Here is a 20,781-nt window from a genome sequence, read left to right on the forward strand (position 1 = left end):
AAAGAGTCACACCCGTAGCGTCTATGATAGAGCGGGTGCCAGGGGGACCTTCTGGAAAGGGCCTCCCTTCTTCTCCGGGTGATTGTCAGACCAGCTTCCTCTTTGTATCTCCGTGAAAATGGCTTGGCAGGGCGCGTCGGGGGTCTACGTGCAACCTTGTGCTGAGTTTAGAATTGAACAGAACGTCAAAGAAGTCGTTAAGGAGAATCATGGCTATTGGATATTTGGTAGCCCGTGCGGGAGACGCTTCAAATAGGGCGGTGAGACCTCCTCTTCCCCCGCCACCCACCGGCGGACTAAGGTCACATGGGGCGAAGGAGGCAACGTCAGACCGGTGGGCGTCCCGGTGGGCGTCCACAGGCTCTACCTCCCACAAAGTCCAAAAAGTCTTCAGTCAGACGGATCCGGTCTTGCTGCTCACCCACGAGCTCTGTCTCTGTAATTAATGGGTGTGGGCGAGGGCTGGCCGGCGACTAGTCGGCTGCGCTCGGTGAGACGAGGACCCACGTGGTCTCCCTCCCTCCGTCAGTCCGTTGGTGTATTTATATGTCTCTTATCTAATATGGCTCCTGAGTGCTTTTTCCTTCTCAAAAAGCGTCGAGTGTACAAGCTTTGTTCCTCCCGACCACTCGGTGCGAGTAACGGCACTGCTGTGTGGGTACGTACGGTACATGTGTGGGTACGTACCGTACATATGGCAAAGAATGGCGTGTTCACGTAGAAAATATGGCTGATGTGGTCACAAAGGTGCTCCGTGATTGGTGGCTGTCACTACACTAATTAGAAGAGCCTAAACCTCGTCACAAGAACTCTACTTCTAGCAGCTGTCCATCTTCTGGCTTGGTGCGCTCACACCGTCACCTCGTTTTTGCTCCCCGTCCGGATCCCCTGACTGCCTCCCCCGCCACCGGCCCCCGATCCCCCGCCGCCGCTGCCACCGCCCCCTCCCGGGATGAAGTGCAGCTGCTCGATGGTGTTCTGCCGCTTAGCCGCGAAGGCCATCCTCCTGGCGCTGTGGCCCCCCAGCGTTCCCGTCCCCATGACTACGCCCGCCGCCCCGGGCATCTCCCCTGCCCAGCCCATCCCCCCGGCAATGTGGCCGCTCATGCCTGGGTTCCTCTCCTGCTCCCTGCCGGAGGTCGGGTGAGAGTTCATCTTGATCATGTGGTGGCGGTCCAGAGAGGGCGTGGCGCACACGTTCTGCTGGGACTGGGCCTTCTGCTGGCGAGGCAAGGTGGGGACGCCGCCCCCTCCTGTGTGGGCGTACGGGTCGACCACCCCTATCCCGCCCATCCTCTCCTCCAAGTGGTCTGGGGACATGAGCAACCGTTCCTGCCTGTCCTGCCTGTCTTGCCTGTCCTGCCTGTCTTGCCTGTCTTGCCTGTCTTGCCTGTCCTGCCTGTCCTGCCTGTCCTGCCTGTCCTGGGTCTTGCGGGTAAGTGTCTGTGTGTTGGAGTTCTTACCAGAGGCGGCCATGGCTTTGTAGTACTGGTGCTGCTGGTTCTTGGACATGCGGGACAAGGTTCCCGTGTTACCGGGGACGTCCCCCATGTTGAGCAGCTGGTCGGTGGACTTCACCTTCCGCGCAGGTTTGGAGAGGGTGTCGTAATTGGGGTTATACTGGGGCTCCGGGGGGTCCAGCGGGTACGGATTGGGGGTGGGCGAAGCCGGCATGCCACAGGGCGGCGGCGGGATCCAGGGTCGAGCGGCATGCCTGGGGAGAGTGCCTCTCCCGCCGAGGGTGTAGTCCCCGCCCCAGTGGAGGTGGTGCTGGGAGGACTGAAGTGCCGGCTGGGCGGTGTGCGGGCGCCGCTTGGTGGTGCAGTACCCAGACGAGTACTCGTCCAGACCTTTTTCTGAAAGCCAAAGCACATTTCTCTGACTTGCTGCAGGGGGTCAAGAGTGGTGGGGAGACCGGGGGGGGGACATTAGTCCTCGCCGGGCACTTACCGAGCCGCTTGAGCGAGGAGTATCTGTTGAGTTCCGGCTTGGTGGCGCTCTCGTAGGAAGGCGGCAGCTGAGCGAGGTTGTGCAGCGAGTGGTGGAAGGCGGGCTGGGACTTGGTGTTGTTGTGCTTGCTGGAGAGCAGGGTGCCCCCCGCCGCCAGCTGAGCGTTGTTCATGCGAGGCGTGCGTTCTGCCAGACCACACGGGACACAAGAACCAAGGCGTTAGATCGTGGAGCAGCAGAGTTTCATTTGCGGACATCTTGGATCGACTGCGATATCATCGCTGTCTTTGTTTACATGTCTCTCTCAGACCAGTGGTACGCAGGCTCCCTCTTGTGGTGCACCAAAGAATCACTTCATGAAATATTCCAACACAGTGTGACTGTTCAAACCGTGTGTGTAATGCTACAGTGACCAAAAATATTGAACATACTTGTTAAATAAAACCTCTGCTTTGTTTTTAACGAATACTTTGTCTACTACGCTACTGTACTTTAATGTGAGTCATTACTTGGAGAGACGCGTGTTTCCTGAGGCGCTACTTGGTGACCAAAGTTTGAGAACCACTGATCCAGATCATCTCAAGATCTATTTGTCGAAATGAAGTCAAATATCTTTCAAAAAAAAATGTTCTCCCATTTTTGTCAACGAAACTCTTGTTTTTTTAATTGCAAAAAACACAAAATCGTTCCTAAAACATATCCTAAAGTGTAATATTTGATGTCAAGTAATTGGAGCCTTAAATAGATCAATAATTCATAACAACATTGATATTAATTTAGTATTTATTTTTGAGCAATGACAGGTTTTACCAAAAAAAAGCGACACTAAAGGTCTTGTGGACCCAAAAGGGTCCCACTCATAAAAGTGTAAAAAATAAGTCATACTTTTTTTTTTTTTACTTTGCTTTCAACGATTGAATCTTTACTTAAAATTCAGATCCATCCATCAGTTATCAGAGTTGTTTTTTTTCATGTTTTTTGCTCTTTGTCAAAGAAAACCTTGGTTTTTAGACAACAAACACAAAATATGCAATACCCCCCCCCCAATATATATACAGTATATATATATTTTAAAGTAGAATATTAGATGTGAAGTAATTGGAGCCTTAAATAGATCAATAATTCAACAACATTGATTTTGATGTATTATTATTTTTTGAGCAACAACAGGCTTTTAAAAAATAAATCACACTAAAGGTCCTGAAGACCCAAAAAGGCCTCAGTCATGGAAGTGTTAAAAATAAGTAAAATATTATTTTATTTTTTTACTTTCAATGCTTTAGTGTCTAGATTAACTTCAGATATTATAATTTTTCATTATAATTTTTTTTTCTTGGTTATTTATACCATTTTTGTCAAACGAAACTTTGTTTTTTAAATGACAAACACACAAAATATTCATTATCTTCACCCCAAAAAATATTTCAAAGTGGAATATTTGATGTAAAGCAGCGTTTCTCAAAGTGTGGGGCGCGCCCCACTGGTGGGGAATAGAGACATGACAGGTGGGGCGCGAGGAACGGGAGGACATTTCACTTTAATTATTTTTTTTTAAATTATATTCTTAGATTTTTTTTTTTTTACTATGCTTTCATTTTCTATACACACTGTAAATCACTTTGTGATTCTGTCTGTGGAATCCGCTATATAAATAAATGTAAATTACTTATTTTTCCTGTAGGCTTTACATTTTTCGGTAGGAGCGAAAGTTTGACAGACATAGCAACAGTAACTAATGGGGGCGGGGCTAAGCGGATCAAACTTTCGCGCGGATGGGTAGCAGGCTAATGTGTGGACCACAATTACACAAAATGGATACATTTGTGACTGGCACCTCAAAGGTCGTCGAACCAGAGCCAGAGCCAGCGCCTGCAGAAAAACAAAAATCTGACGGGCCTAATCAACCATAAAGCCAACCGAAAAGAAAATATGATGAAGGGTATCTTGCTCTTGGATTCACGGCAGTGGTGGTGGAGGCAGAGGAGAGACCCCTGTGTGTTCTGTGTCTAAAAGCGCTAGCAGCAGACAGCATGAGACCCAACAAATTAAAGAGACACCTCGAGACCACACACCCCAATCACGTCAATAAGCCACTTGATTTCTTTCAAAGAAAACTGACAGAGTACCGTCAACAGGAGAAGCGCATGGTAAAAGCTACATCAGTAAACAGTAACGCTCAAATGGCTTCATATAGAGTTGCATACAGAATTGCACAATGCAAAAAAACACATGTTATGTCCTCGGTTTCACCTATGTGCTTATTTAGGTGTCTTAATTTAATAATAATCAGGCAACACGTTTCAACTCAATGCCTCGGATCGCTCCCGTTTATTAACAACTTCGAGAGTCCAAACTCTCCCTCCCTCCCGTGACGTCACACACTGAACACATGCTACGGTGGCTCGGACATGACAAAACAGTACATGACACCTCACACAATTGCTGAGCAGCTCATTCTCCCCGCTGCAATAGACCTGGTGTCAGTCATCCTTAGTTATTTTATTTATTATTGAACTTGATGCAAGTTATACCACAGCTGCACAGTTATTTTATTTATTATTGAACTTGATGTTATGTTATGTTATTGAGTTTGAATGTATACAACTTGATGTTACTTGATGTTCAATAAATTTGAAAATGTTAAGCTTGGCATTAGCGTTCTGTTGGGGCGATGGGGGCAGGTGGGGCTTGAAAACTCCCCCTTGTCCAAAGTGGGGGATGACAAAAAAAGTTTGAGAACCACTGATGTAAAGTAATTGGAGCCTTAAATAGATCAATAATTCATAACAACATTGATTTTAATTTATTATTATTTTTTGAGCAAAGACAGGCTTTTCAAAAATAAATCACACTAAAGGTCCTGGGGACCCAAAAAGGCCTCAGTCATGAAAGTGTTAACAATAAGTCAAATATTATTTAATTTTTTTTACTTTCTATTTTTTAGTCTTTAGATCAACTTCAGATATTACAATTCTTCATTATTTATTTTTCATTTTTTGTCATTTCTGAGTTTGTTAAACGTTTTGTGTCCCAAAGCCGCTATTTGAGAAGCACTGAATTAGCATATTAGCATATTAGCATGCTAACGCGATTTTAAAGTGGGCCTTACCGATGGTCGCCGTGTGTTTGGGGCTGGATCCTGACGAGTGGATGAAGTTGTGCTGAACATTCCCCACTGCCCTCAAAAATGAAAAGGTTTTTAATGAGTGGATGCCTCCATGTTGTTCACAACTGATAGCGCCGGCGTAATAAACAAAAAGACTCGCTCACGTCGGTTGTCCTTGCTCGGCAGTCCCGAGGTGTAGAGGTTCTTAGGAGCTCTGCCCAGCGTCCCCTGGCCGTCCCCCACAGCCAAGGCCAGGCTGTTGTTCCTCTCGTCCTGCTGGACCGGACTGGACTGGTGTCGCAACATGTCCACCAGGGCCCTGGACACAGGCCATGGTGTCAAGAGAGACGCAAACGCTAACCTAGCATGATGTTTATGTTCAAATGCTTGCAAAGATGCTAACCTAGCATGGTGTTTCTATCAAAATGCTAGCAAATATGCTAACCTAACATGGTGTTTCTGTTACAGTTCTAGCAAAAATGCTAATCTAGCATGATGTTTCTGTTAAAATGCTAGCAAATATGCCAACCTAGCATGGTGTTTCTATCAAAATGCCAGCAAAGATGCTAACCTAACATGATGTTTCTGTTACAATTCTAGCAAAGATGCTAACCTAGCATGATGTTTCTGTTACAGTTCTAGCAAAGATGCTAACCTAGCATGGTGTTTCTATCAAAATGCTAGCAAATATGCTAACCTAACATGGTGTTTCTGTTACAGTTCTAGCAAAAATGCTAACCTAGCATGATGTTTCTGTTAAAATGCTAGCAAATATGCTAACCTAGCATGGTGTTTCTGTTACAGTTCTAGCAAAAATGATAATCTAGCATGATGTCTCTGTTAAAATACTAGCAAATATGCTAACCTAGCATGGTGTTTCTATCAAAATGCCAGCAAAGATGCTAACCTAACATGATGTTTCTGTTACAATTCTAGCAAAGACGCTAACCTAGCATGATGTTTCTGTTACAGTTCTAGCAAAGATGCTAACCTAACATGATGTTTCTGTTACAATTCCAGCAGACGCTAACCTAGCATGATGTTTCTGTTACAGTTCTAGCAAAGATGCTAACCAAACATGATGTTTCTGTTACAGTTCTAGCAAAGATACTAACCTAGCATGTTTCTGTTAAAATGCCAGCAAAGATGCTAACCTAGCATGATGTTTCTGTTAAAATACTAGCAAATATGCTAACCTAACATGATGTTTCTGTTAAAATGCCAGCAAAGATGCTAACCTAGCATGGTGTTTCTATCAAAATGCCAGCAAAGATGCTAACCTAGCATGTAATTCTGTTAAAATGCCAGCAAATATGCTAACCTAACATGATGTTTCTGTTAAAATGCGGGTGTTAGCATGTAGCTCACACAGCTATGCTACCGTTGCTAGCATCTGCTACATAGAATCTCTCCCAGCCGACGACTAAGAGAACTATTTGGTTGCACAGCAGGAAGTCCGAAATGTGTGTGAAAGGTCACCTGGGCATGTTGAGGTCTCGCTGGTGGGCTTCCTGTTGCACCTTGTTGAAGACCACCTTGATACCCACGGCCACGGCCACCATGAACACCACCACGCCCCCGATCACGAAGCCCGTGTAGTGGCTCTGCTGCCTCAGGGGGTCCACGTCCGGGTCGGAGCCCGGCTCATCCTCCAGAACCAAAGCGGGGGAATCGGTCTTGGCCCACTCGGGGGAGTCGTAGTTCTTGCAGCTGTCCTGCTTCAGCTGCCGGTTCCGGTCCGGGCAGCAGAAGCGGTAGTGGCAGGTCCCGCAGCAGTAGATGTAGGTGTCCTTGGAGCAGTTGAAGGCGCTGTCAAACTGTCCCATCACGTCGTAGTAGCCCTGGCACACGTCCATCCACACGTCCATCAGGCGTGGGGACACCTGGGCTGCGCCCAGCGGGGGCGCCAGCGCCTCGGCCGAGGTCACGTTCTTGGGGAACATGACCTGGGCCGCCGCTCGGGGTGGCGCCTCCTCCGGGACTCTCTCAGGGGGGTTGGCCCTGCTCCTGGAGCGAGAGGCGGGCGGGGTCGGGGCGGGGTCCGGGGCGGCGGCGGGGATGTGGGCGGCGAGGAGAGAGAGGAGGGCGAGGAGTCGGAGATTGGCAGCGAGCGTCATTCTGACATGGTGAAGACTCCGTGCAGTTCTTGAGGATTTGGTCACCCAAAGGTTTTATGGCTTGGAAAGGTTTTTGCGGTCCCAGTCAGGGAGGAGCGTGACGCACCAGGAGACCACTGAGAACAGATTCAGGCGCCCAAAAGTGCCTCATAATGTCAATAACTCCTGACCAAGATCTTGTCCAGCAGGTGGCAGTATTCTTGCCCCTTCAAAGCATGCAGCAAAAAGTCTTGGGAGCACTTCTGGGTCCTCCTACATTCCTGGGCTGACGGCGGAACTGAAGGTGAAGGCGTGTTCCTCCTGGGGAACATTCAGAGGAGGCACTCGTAATCACGCCGCCCTTGTGGACACGCCTCCTCGTTAGGCATACTGTGCTCGCCGCGAGGCATTCAGGTGCGAGGGGCCTGGCAGCCAGGGGCCAAGACAGGAAGTGGTTGGCAGCCAGGGGCCAAGACAGGAAGTGGTTGGCAGCCAGGGGCCAAGACAGGAAGTGAAGGACGGGGTGAGCCCTGGCCTACGGTGCGAGCTCGCCTTCGCCAAATGTGCCATTTAAGGCGGGACCTCCATCACTTTTGTGTGAGAAGGTTTTTGTGTCAGGAGGAGAAATGATAATTACATGAAATTATCACAAATATGCGTAGGCACGTATGGAAGGGGGGCAAGTGGGGGCAGAAAGTGCAAAAAGAGACAAAACAGTTTGGATTCTTCTTCTACGCGCTCACGTCTCGCCAGAGAAGACCATGGAACACATCTGCAACACACAGGAGACACTTTTTATGGCACCTTTATGGACATTTACAATTAAGGGACCTTTCATTGGACCAAAAGGTCTTTTAAGTGGCCCAAAAGATTCTTCGATTGGACCAAACGGTCCTTAGATTGGCCCAAAAGGTCTTTTAAGTGACCCAAAAGGTCCTTCGATTGGACCGAACGGTCCTTCGATTAGACCAAACGGTCCTTCGATTGGACCAAACGGTCCTTATATTGGACCAAACGGTCCTGAGATTGGCCCAAAAGGTCTTTTAAGTGGCCCAAAAGGTCCTTCGATTGGACCAAAAGGTCCTTTGATTGGCCCAAGAGATCCTTCGATTGGACCAAACAGTCCTTCGATTGGACTAAACAGTCCTTCGATTGGACCAAACGGTCCTTATATTGGACCAAACGGTCCTTAGATTGGCCCAAAAAGTCTTTTAAGTGGCCCAAAAGGTCCTTCGATTGGACCAAAAGGTCCTTCGATTGGCCCAAGAGGTCCTTCGATTGGACCAAACGGTCCTTATATTGGACCAAACGGTTCTTAGATTGGCCCAAAAGGTCTTTTAAGTGGCCCAAAAGGTCCTTCGATTGGACCAAAAGGTCTTTTAAGTGGCCCAAACGATCCTTTGATTGGACCAAAAGGTCCTTAGATTGGACCAAAAGGTCTTTTAAGTGGCCTAAAAGGTCCTTCGTTTGGCCCAAGAGGTCCTTCGATTGGACCAAACAGTCCTTAAATTGGCCCATAAGGTTCTGTTAAGTGGCCCAAAAGGTCCTTCGATTGGACCGAACAGTCCTTCGATTGGACCAAACGGTCCTTATATTGGACCAAACGGTCCTTAGATTGACCCAAAAGGTCTTTTAAGTGGCCCAAAAGGTCCTTCGATTGACCCAAGAGGTCCTTCGATTGGACCAAACAGTCCTTCGATTGGATCAAACGGTCCTTATATTAGACCAAACGGTCCTTAGATTGGCCCAAAATGTCTTTTAAGTGGCGCAAAAGGTCCTTTGATTGGACCGAACGGTCCTTCGATTGGACCAAAAGGTCTTTTAAGTGGCCCAAACGATCCTTTGTTTGGCCCAAGAGGTCTTTTAAGTGGCCCAAAAGCTCCTTCGATTGGACCAAACGGTCCTTAGATTGGACCAAAAGGTCTTTTAAGTGGCCTAAAAGTCCTTTGATTGGCCCAAGAGGTCCTTCGATTGGACCAAACAGTCCTTCGATTGGACCAAACGGTCCTTATATTGGCCCAAAACGTTCTATTAAGTGGCCCAAAAGGTCCTTCGATTGGACCGAACAGTCCTTCGATTGGACCAAACGGTCCTTATATTGGACCAAACGGTCCTCAGATTGACCCAAAAGGTCTTTTAAGTGGCCCAAAAGGTCCTTCGATTGGACCAAACAGTCCTTCGATTGGACCAAACGATCCTTATATTAGACCAAACGGTCCTTAGATTGGCCCAAAAGGTCTTTTAAGTGGCGCAAAAGGTCCTTTGATTGGACCGAACGGTCCTTAGATTGGACCAAACGGTCCTTATATTGGACCAAACGGTCCTTATATTGGACCAAACAAGTCTGTGATTTGCCCAAAAGGTCTTTTTAGTGGCCCAAAAGGGTCCTTCAAATAGCCCAAAAGGTCCTTAAATTGGACCAAAAGTTCTTTTAAGTGGCCCAAAAGGTCCCTCCGTTGGCCCAAAAAGTACTTTGATTGGACCAAACAGTCCTTTGATTGGATCAAACTGTCCTTAAATTGGCCCAAAAGGTTCTATTAAGTGGCCCAAAAGGTCCTTCGATTGGACCAAACGGTCCTTATATTGGACCAAACGGTCCTTAGATTGACCCAAAAGGTCTTTTAAGTGGCCCAAAAAGTCCTTCGATTGGACCAAACAGTCCTTATATTGGACCAAACGGTCCTTATATTGGACCAAACAAGTCTGTGATTGGCCCAAAGGGTGTTTTTAGTGGCCCAAAAGGGTCCTTCAAATAGCCCAAAAGGTCCTTAAATTGGTCCAAAAGGTTCTATTAAGTGGCCCAAAAGGTCCTTCGATTGGACCAAACGGTCCTTACATTGGACCAAACGGTCCTTAGATTGACCCAAAAGGTCTTTTAAGTGGCCCAAAAGATCCCTCCGTTGGCCCAAAAAGTCCTTCGATTGGACCAAACAGTCCTTCGATTGGACCAAACGGTCCATAAATTGGCCCAAAAGGTTCTATTAAGTGGCCCAAAAGATCCTTCGATTGGACCGAACAGTCCTTCGATTGGACCAAACGGTCCTTAGATTGGACCAAAAGGTCTTTGAAGTGGCCCAAAAGGTCCTTCGATTGGACCGAACGGTCCTTCGATTGGACCAAACGGTCCTTATGTTGGCTCAAAAGGTCTTTGAATTGGCCCAAAAGATCCTTCGATTGGACCGAACGGTCCTTCGATTGGACCAAACGGTCCTTATGTTGGACCAAACGGTCCTTATGTTGGACCAAACGGTCCTTATGTTGGACCAAACGGTCCTTATGTTGGACCAAACGGTCCTTAGATTGGCCCAAAAGGTCTTTTAAGTGGCCCAAAAGGTCCTTCGATTGGCCCAAAAGGTCCTTCCATTGGACCAAACGGTCCTTCCATTGGACCAAACGGTCCTTCCATTGGACCAAACGGTCCTTAGATTGGACCAAAGGGTCTTTTAAGTGGCCCAAAAGGTCCTTCGATTGGACCAAACAGTCGTTCAATTGGACCAAACGGTCCTTAGACTGGCCCAAAAGGTATTTTGAGTGTCCCAAAAGGTCCTTCGATTAGACCAAACGGTCCTTCAATAGGACCAAACGGTCCTTCGATTGGACCAAACGGTCCTAAGATGGGCCCAAAAGGTCTTTTAATTGGCCCAAAGGTCCTTCCATTGGCCCAAACGGTCCTTTGATTGGACCAAACGGTCCTTAAATTGGACCAAAAGGTCTTTTAAGTGGCCCAAAAGGTCCTTCGATTGGACCAAACAGTCCTTAGATTGGCCCAACAGGTCTTTTATGGGGCCCAAAAGGTCCTTCGATTGGACCGTTCGGTCCTTCGATTGGACCAAACCGTCCTTAGATTGGACCAAACGGTCCTTAGATTGGCCCAACAGGTCTTTTATGGGGCCCAAAAGGTCCTTCGATTGGACCGTTCGGTCCTTCGATTGGACCAAACCGTCCTTCGATTGAACCAAACGGTCCTTATGTTGCAACAAACGGTCCTTATGTTGGACCAAACGGCCCTTAGGTTGGCCCAAAAGGTCTTTTAAGTGGCCAAAAAGGTCCTTCGATTGGCCCAAAAGGTCCTTCGATTGGCCCAAAAGGTCCTTCCATTGGACCAAACGGTCCTTAGATTGGACCAAAGGGTCTTTTAAGTGGCCCAAAAGGTCCTTCGATTGGACCAAACGGTCCTAAGACTGGCCCAAAAGGTCTTTTAATTGGCCCAAAGGTCCTTCGATTGGCCCAAAAGATCCTTCGATTGGACCAGTCGGTCCTTAGATTGGACCAAAAGGTCTTGTAAGTGGCCCAAAAAGGTCCTTAGATTGGACCGAACGGTCCTTTGATTGGATTAAACGGTCCTTCGATTGGACCAAACGGTCCTTATATTTGACCAAACGGTCCTTAGATACGCCCAAAAGGTCTTTTAAGTGGCCCAAAAGGTCCTTTTGATTGGACCAAACGGTCCTTCGATTGGACCAAACGGTCCTTCGGTTGGACCAAAAGGTCCTTCGATTGGACCAAACAATCCTTATGTTGGAACAAACGGTCCTTATGTCGGACCAAACGGTCCTTAGATTGGCCCAAAAGGTCCTTCGATTGGACCAAACTGTCCTTCGATTGGACCAAAAGGTCCTTTGATTGGACCAAACGGTCCTTATGTTGGACCAAAAGGTCCTTATATCGGACCAAACGGTCCTTATTTCGGACCAAACTGTCCTTAGATTGGCCCAAAAGGTCCTTTAAGTGGCCCAAAAGGTCCTTCGGTTGACCCAAAAGGTCCTTCAATTGGACCAAACAGTCCTTCGATTGGCCCAAAAGGTCTTTCGATTGGCCCAAAAGATCCTTTGATTGGACCAAACGGTCCTTAGATTGGACTAAAAGGTCTTTTAAATGGCCCAAAAGGTCCTTCGATTGGACCAAACAGTCCTTTGATTGGACCAAACGGTCCTTAGATTGGCCCAAAAGGTCTTTTAAGTGGCCCAAAAAGGTCTTTAGATTGGACCGTTCGGTCCTTCGATTGGACCAAACGGTCCTTATATTTGACCAAACGGTCCTTAGATACGCCCAAAAGGTCTTTTAAGTGGCCCAAAAGATCCTTTGATTGGACCAAACGGTCCTTAGATTGGACTAAAAAGTCTTTTAAGTGGCCCAAAAGGTCCTTCGATTGGCCCAAACAGTCCTTTGATTGGACCAAACGGTCCTTAAATTGGACCAAAAGGTCTTTTAAGTGGCCCAAAAGGTCCTTCCATTGGACCAAACAGTCCTTCGATTGGACCAAACGGTCCTTAGATTGGACCAAACGGTCCTTAGATTGGCCCAACAGGTCTTTTATGGGGCCCAAAAGGTCCTTCGATTGGACCGTTCGGTCCTTTGATTGGACCAAACGGTCCTTCGATTGAACCAAACGGTCCTTATGTTGGAACAAACGGTCCTTATGTTGGACCAAACGGCCCTTAGATTGGCCCAAAAGGTCTTTTAAGTGGCCGAAAAGGTCCTTCGATTGGCCCAAAAGGTCCTTCGATTGGCCCAAAAGGTCCTTCCATTGGACCAAACGGTCCTTAGATTGGACCAAAGGGTCTTTTAAGTGGCCCAAAAGGTCCTTCGATTGGACCAAACGGTCCTTAGATTGGACCAAAAGGTCTTTTAAGTGGCCCAAAAAGGTCCTTAGATTGGACCGAACGGTCCTTTGATTGGATTAAACGGTCCTTCGATTGGACCAAACGGTCCTTATATTTGACCAAACGGTCCTTAGATACGCCCAAAAGGTCTTTTAAGTGGCCCAAAAGGTCCTTTCGATTGGACCAAACGGTCCTTCGATTGGACCAAACGGTCCTTCGGTTGGACCAAAAGGTCCTTCGATTGGACCAAACAATCCTTATGTTGGAACAAACGGTCCTTATGTCGGACCAAACGGTCCTTAGATTGGCCCAAAAGGTCTTTTAAGTGGCCCAAAAGGTCCTTCGATTGGACCAAACTGTCCTTCGATTGGACCAAAAGGTCCTTCGGTTGGACCAAAAGGTCCTTTGATTGGACCAAACGGTCCTTATATTGGACCAAATGGTCCTTATATCGGACCAAACGGTCCTTATATCGGACCAAACGGTCCTTAGATTGACGCAAAAGGTCTTTTAAGTGACCCAAAAGGTCCTTCGATTGGCCCAAAAGGTCCTTCGATTGGCCCAAATGGTCCTTCCATTGGACCAAACTGTCCTTAGAATGGCCCAAAAGGTCCTTTAAGTGGCCCAAAAGGTCCTTCGGTTGACCCAAAAGGTCCTTCAATTGGACCAAACAGTCCTTCGATTGGCCCAAAAGGTCTTTCGATTGGCCCAAAAGATCCTTTGACTGGACCAAACGGTCCTTAGATTGGACTAAAAGGTCTTTTAAGTGGCCCAAAAGGTCTTTTAAGTGGCCCAAAAGGTCCTTCGATTGGACCAAACGGTCCTTATATTTGACCAAACGGTCCTTAGATACGCCCAAAAGGTCTTTTAAGTGGCCCAAAAGATCCTTTGATTGGACCAAACGGTCCTTATATTGGACTAAAAGGTCTTTTAAGTGGCCCAAAAGGTCCTTCGATTGGCCCAAACAGTCCTTTGATTGGACCAAACGGTCCTTAAATTGGACCAAAAGGTCTTTTAAGTGGCCCAAAAGGTCCTTCCATTGGACCAAACAGTCCTTCGATTGGACCAAACGGTCCTTAGATTGGCCCAACAGGTCTTTTATGGGGCCCAAAAGGTCCTTCGATTGGACCGTTCGGTCCTTTGATTGGACCAAACGGTCCTTCGATTGAACCAAACGGTCCTTATGTTGGAACAAACGGTCCTTATGTTAGACCAAACGGCCCTTAGATTGGCCCAAAAGGTCTTTTAAGTGGCCGAAAAGGTCCTTCGATTGGCCCAAAAGGTCCTTCCATTGGCCCAAAAGGTCCTTCCATTGGACCAAACGGTCCTTAGATTGGCCCAACAGGTCTTTTATGGGGCCCAAAAGGTCCTTCGATTGGACCGTTCGGTCCTTCGATTGGACCAAACGGTCCTTCGATTGAACCAAACGGTCCTTATGTTGGAACAAACGGTCCTTATGTTGGACCAAACGGCCCTTACATTGGCCCAAAAGGTCTTTTAAGTGGCCGAAAAGGTCTTTCGATTGGCCCAAAAGGTCCTTCGATTGGCCCAAAAGGTCCTTCCATTGGACCAAACGGTCCTTAGATTGGACCAAAGGGTCTTTTAAGTGGCCCAAAAGGTCCTTCGATTGGACCAAACGGTCCTTAGATTGGACCAAAAGGTCTTTTAAGTGGCCCAAAAAGGTCCTTAGATTGGACCGAACGGTCCTTTGATTGGATTAAACGGTCCTTCGATTGGACCAAACGGTCCTTATATTTGACCAAACGGTCCTTAGATACGCCCAAAAGGTCTTTTAAGTGGCCCAAAAGGTCCTTTCGATTGGACCAAACGGTCCTTCGATTGGACCAAACGGTCCTTCGGTTGGACCAAAAGGTCCTTCGATTGGACCAAACAATCCTTATGTTGGAACAAACGGTCCTTATGTCGGACCAAACGGTCCTTAGATTGGCCCAAAAGGTCTTTTAAGTGGCCCAAAAGGTCCTTCGATTGGACCAAAAGGTCCTTCGGTTGGACCAAAAGGTCCTTTGATTGGACCAAACGGTCCTTATATTGGACCAAATGGTCCTTATATCGGACCAAACGGTCCTTATATCGGACCAAACGGTCCTTAGATTGACGCAAAAGGTCTTTTAAGTGGCCCAAAAGGTCCTTCGATTGGCCCAAAAGGTCCTTCGATTGGCCCAAATGGTCCTTTCATTGGACCAAACTGTCCTTAGATTGGCCCAAAAGGTCCTTTAAGTGGCCCAAAAGGTCCTTCGGTTGACCCAAAAGGTCCTTCAATTGGACCAAACAGTCCTTCGATTGGCCCAAAAGGTCTTTCGATTGGCCCAAAAGATCCTTTGATTGGACCAAACGGTCCTTAGATTGGACTAAAAGGTCTTTTAAATGGCCCAAAAGGTCCTTCGATTGGACCAAACAGTCCTTCGATTGGACCAAACGGTCCTTAGATTGGCCCAAAAGGTCTTTTAAGTGGCCCAAAAAGGTCTTTAGATTGGACCGTTCGGTCCTTCGATTGGACCGTTCGGTCCTTCGATTGGACCAAACGGCCCTTATATTTGACCAAACGGTCCTTAGATACGCCCAAAAGGTCTTTTATGTGGCCCAAACGGTCCTTCGATTGGACAAAAAGGTCTTTTAAGTGGCCCAAAAGGTCCTTTGATTGGCCCAAGAGGTCCTTCGATAGAACCAAACAGTCCTTATATTGGACCAAACGGGCCTTAGATTGGCCCAAAAGGTCTTTTAAGTGGCCGAAAAGGTCCTTCGATTGGACCGAACGGTCCTTCGATTGGACCAAACGGTCCTTATATTGGACCAAACGGTCCTTATTTTGGACCAAACGGTCTGTAATTGGCCCAAAAGGTCTTTTTAGTGGCCCAAAAGGTCATTTGGTTGGCCCAAAAGGTGCTTCCATTGGACCAAACAGTCCTTCGATTGGACCAAACTGTCCTTAGATTGGACCAAAAGGTCCTTTAAGTGGCCCAAAAGGTCCTTCGGTTGACCCAAAAGGTCCTCGAATTGACCCAAAACGTAAAATAATGTGTTAATTATTTGTCCTAGAATTATGAGTTTACTTTGTAATCAGCAAGAGTAATAATTATTCAAATGAAGAAGAAGAAAAAGAAGAAGAACTAGAAAAAGAAGGAGAAGAAGAAGAAGAAGAATTGTTTATGTAATTACGCTTTGGGTTAATTGATAATAAAAAATGGAGCAATGTAAACACATCTTGGCCTTCACACTGTGAGAACTATTTATAATAATAATAATGAAATATAATATTAATAAATTAAATAATAATACATTATTGTTATTAACAGCAGTTTACAGTTTGTTTTATTTATGTAGTAATAACTAATAATTAATTAATTATTTAAATAATAATTGAATATTTATTAAATAATTAATAATAGTCATAGGAATTATAATAATACAAGAATATTATTGAAATGTGTTTAATATAAATTATGTTTGCGCTTAAAAAAACCTATGTAGTAATGTAAAAATATTGGCCTGTAAAATATAAGACATATATATAATTTATCATTTATATATATCTATATATATATATATATATATATATATATATATATATATATATATATATATATATATATATATATATATATATATATAAATGATAAATAACATATATATATATATATATATATATATATATATATATATATATATATATATATATATATATATATATATATATATATATAAACAAAGCCATAACTAAATAATAACAATATTAATGATGAAATATAATAATAGTAAAATAAATAATGTAAAAAATATATTATTTTTTTTACAGCTGTTTAAATATTTTGTCATCAGGTATCAATAATACTAAATTAATTAATAATAAACATAATAGTTATAATACAATAATATAAAGAAATTATGACTGAAATGTCTTTCATGTAAATTATGTTTTTCTTCCATTAAAAAATAACTGTGGGAAAATGTAAATATGTTGGCTCTAAAATTAAAGAAAACATGTAAAATAATAATAAAGATAACGAAATATGATAATAACAAATAAATTATAAGAAATTAAAATGAATAGGACTGTTTTTTTTTTACAGCTGTTTAAGTATTTATAATAGATAAGAAGAAAATTATTCCTGAAATGTATTTTATGTAAAAAAAAAAAAAAATTAAAAGTTGAGCAATGTAAAATAATGGCCTAAAAATATTTAAACATGTGTAAAATAATAATAATCATAATTAATTAATTATGGGAATTTATAAATTTAAAAAAAACATTTTTACAGCAGTTTAAATATTTTGTCACTCGGAAGTAATAATACTTATTTAATAATAATCAAAAATAATTCTAACAGAATGTTAAGAAGAAAATGATTACTAAAATGTATTTCATGTTATTTATTTTTTTTAGATTTAAAAAAATCTGGAACAATGTAAAAATGTTCACTTGTAAAATAATAATAATGATAACGAAATATCAGCAGCACGGTGTAACAGGGGTTAATGCATGTGCCTCACAATACGAAGGTCTTGAGCAGTCCTGGGTTCAATCCCGGGCTTGGGATCTTTCTGTGTGGAGTTTGCATGCATGTTCTCCCCGGGTACTCCAGCTTCCTCCCACCTCCAAAGACATGCACCTGGGGATAGGCCCCTCCCACCTCCAAAGACATGCACCTGGGGATAGGCCCCTCCCACCTCCAAAGACATGCACCTGGGGATAGGTTGATTGGCAATACTAAATGGTCCCTAGTATGTGAATGTGAGTGTGAATGTTGTCTGTCTATCTGTGTTGGCCCTGCGATGAGGTGGTGACTTGTCCAGGGTGTACCCCGCCTTCCGCCCGATTGTAGCTGAGATAGGCTCCAGCACCCCCTGTGACCCCAAAAGGGACAGGCGGTAGAGAATGGATGGATGGATAACAAATAAATTATTAAACATAAAAATATATACGATTGTTTTTTTGGTTTTTTTTTACAGCTGTTTAGGTATTTATAATAGATAACAAGAAAATTATTCCTGAAATGTATTTTATGTAAAAATAACAACAAAAAAAACTGTTGAGCAATGTAAAATAATGCCCTAAAAATATTTAAACATGTGTAAAATAATAATAATCATAATTAATTAATTAGGGGAATTTATAATTTAAAAAAAAAACATTTTTACAGCAGTTTAAATATTTTGTCACTCGGAAGTAATAATACTTAATTAATTAATAATAATCAAAGTAATTCTAACAGAATGTTAAGAAGAAAATTATTACTAAAATGTATTTCATGTAAATGATGTGTTTTTTTCATATTTAAAAAAATCTGGAAAATGTAAAAATGTTGGCCTGAAAAATGTAAAAAAAAAATGTGGAAAATAATATTAATGAAATATAATAATAATAAATGAATTAATAGAAATAATAATAAAAAAAGATACAATATTTCTACAGCAGTTTGAACTTTAGGTACTAATTAGTTAGTAATCACAATAATTATATTGCAATGTTAAGAAGAAAATTATTACTGAAATGTTAAGAACTATTAATTAAGAATAATAATAATTATTAGAAGGATGGTTGTGCAGTAATGTGGAAACTAGAAGAAATACGTCAAGAACAAGCAAGAACGCGTCAGAGTGATTGGACGGTGAAGCGGTGCTTTGTGGGTAAAAAAAGGAGCAGCGGAGCCGCACATCAAGAAGTGCGGACGCAAAGACCACCGTGAGTGGGAGGGCGGCGTGCGTGCGTGTGCGTGCGTGTGCGTGCGTGGGCGGGTGGAACAGGCACATTTGTCCCGCACTCAGCAACGCGTGCAACACATGCACCGCGTGCGCGCGCCGCCACATTGCGTGTGGCGCGCACGCAATGTTCCAACGCATAAAAATAATTCCGATTTCCAGCCATCCCTTTCCTACCGCTTGTCCCGATTTACGACTTTTAAATTCGTCGCCCCTTCTTCTCCTCCACGCGCGTGGGCTCAACTCTCTCTCTCGGAATAGCGTCGCTGCGCGCGCACAATATGCGCCAGTTTGGGGGAAAAAAATAAAAAAATAAAAAGTGCGTGTGCGCGCGCCTCGCAACAAGTGGGAGAAAACGCGTAAGTTTTTCATAATTAATGTTTTTTTTTTTTTTTAAACCCCCACGGATTCTTGCAGGGGGGGTGGAAGGGAGGGGGGTGACTCGCACGCTGCTCCGCGTGCGTGGGAGGATCCTCGCCGGCGTTATTCTCCTCATGCACGCGCGCGATTTTTATTTTTTTATTTTAATGGAATGCGCAACACCTCCGTAAAGTTAGCGAGAACTGTTAATAATAACAATAATAATAATGATGGTGCGTCTTACCTGCTTCTCTGCAGGCTGGAGTCTCACCAACCTGTTGTTGTTGTTGTTGGACCTGGCGATGATGATGATGATGATGATGAAGAAGACGACGATGATGATGAGATCCACGGGAGCGATTCACAAAGTGTCGCCGGTCTCCATCGTCCTCGTGCACGTTTCTTGGTGGTCCGGCAACGCGCGCGCGCGGGGAGAGAGAGAGAGAGAGAGAGAGAGAGAGAGAGAGAGAGAGAGAGAGAGAGAGAGAGAGAGAGGGGGGGGGGGTGGGGGGGCAGCAGACGAGATGTTCTCGAACCATTCAGGACCAACTTTTCGTCTTCTTCCTCTCCCGTGACGTCACACTGATTAGATCCGCGTCCTCGTCGTCCTCATCACCGTCACGTGCACGCGCGCGGGAGGGGGGATCTTGCTTGGGCGGGGGGGAGGGAGGGGGGCTTTGATTGGCGCAAGTGCGGGCGGCCACGTCTCGCTTCTTTATGCGAGAGGAGGGGGCGGGAGGAGGGGAGGATGGGGGGTTAGCATAGAGACACGGTTGCCACGGCAACAGTGTCATTATGTTGGTGGCAATTATGAAAGCGATGAAACCGGAGGAAGGAAGGGGGGGGGGGGGGGTGTTTAGTGCAAAATAAAAGTGAAAACACGAATCTTGTTCACCATCGGAGGAGGTTTTGTGAATGCAAAGATCGTGTGTGTGTGTGTATGTGTGTGTGAGTTCCGCTCCGACTCGTTTTCTGTGCGCCCGCCAGGCTGGGAACCTCCAAAGTGGCACAAAAGTTCCAGCCGTAGAACCTTCCTGACGTCTCCTCGCACGTAGAGGATCTTTGCAGTGCGATAGGTGGCGTAACGCGGCGCCCCTGGGCCTCCTGTCGCGTAGAGGATCTTGGACTACTGTGGATCCTTAAAAACAGCACAGCTATTAGAAATATAGGATCTTTTACTGGTCTTCATGTCACATAGAGGATCTTTGACTACAGTGGTTGCTTAAAAACAGCACCCTTGTCAGAAATTTAGGATCGTTTAATTGTCCTCCTGTCACGTAGAGGATCTTTGACTGCAATAGATCCTTAAAAACAGCACCCCTGTCAGGAAAATAGGAATTTTTACTGGGCCTCTTGTCACATAGAGGATCTTTGACTACTGTGGATCCTTAAAAACAGCACAGCTATCAGAAACATAGGATCTTTTACTGGTCTTCCTGTCGCATAGAGGATCTTTGACTACTGTGGATCCTTAAAAACAGCACTGCTATCAGAAATATAGGATCTTTTACTGGTCTTGGGGCGGTATAGCTCGGTTGGTAGAGCGGCCGTGCCAGTAACTTGAGGGTTGCAGGTTCGATCCCCGCGTCCGCCATCCTAGTTACTGCCGTTGTGTCTTTGGGCAAGACACTTTACTCACCTGCTCCCAGTGCCACCCACACTGGTTTAAATGTAACTTAGATATTATTGGGTTTCACTATGTAAAGCGCTTTGAGTCACTAGAGAAAAGCGCTATATAAATATAAATATAATTCACTTCACTTCACTTAAAAACAGCACAGCTATCAGAAACATAGGATCTTTTACTGGTCTTCCTGTTGCATAGAGGATCTTTGACTACTGTGGATCCTTAAAAACAGCACAGCTATCAGAAATATATAATTTTTTACTGGGCCTCCTGTCACACAGAGGGTCTTTGACTACAGTGGATCCTTAAAAATAGCACAGC

At 44.9% G+C, this 20,781-nt stretch overlaps 1 protein-coding gene across 1 annotated transcript in view; it reads right to left on the minus strand.

Moving 5' to 3' along the window:
• Positions 1 to 19,240, minus strand: part of shisa7a (shisa family member 7a) — a 21,276-nt gene extending 2,036 nt beyond the window's left edge. The window contains exons 1-6 of the mRNA XM_061957667.2: positions 19,078 to 19,240; positions 6,536 to 7,924; positions 5,221 to 5,375; positions 5,060 to 5,125; positions 1,951 to 2,136; positions 1 to 1,856 (exon numbers count right to left, since the gene is read on the minus strand). The exon at positions 1 to 1,856 is cut by the window's left edge and continues 2,036 nt beyond it. Coding sequence (XP_061813651.2) covers positions 850 to 1,856; positions 1,951 to 2,136; positions 5,060 to 5,125; positions 5,221 to 5,375; positions 6,536 to 7,173 — 2,052 coding nt within the window. The 5' untranslated portion in view covers positions 7,174 to 7,924; positions 19,078 to 19,240 and the 3' untranslated portion in view covers positions 1 to 849. The remainder of the gene's footprint in view (positions 1,857 to 1,950; positions 2,137 to 5,059; positions 5,126 to 5,220; positions 5,376 to 6,535; positions 7,925 to 19,077) is intronic.
• Positions 19,241 to 20,781: the final 1,541 nt, after the last annotated feature.

Source organism: Nerophis lumbriciformis, linkage group LG04, assembly GCF_033978685.3.
Source record: "Nerophis lumbriciformis linkage group LG04, RoL_Nlum_v2.1, whole genome shotgun sequence".
NCBI classification, from domain to species: domain Eukaryota; kingdom Metazoa; phylum Chordata; class Actinopteri; order Syngnathiformes; family Syngnathidae; genus Nerophis; species Nerophis lumbriciformis.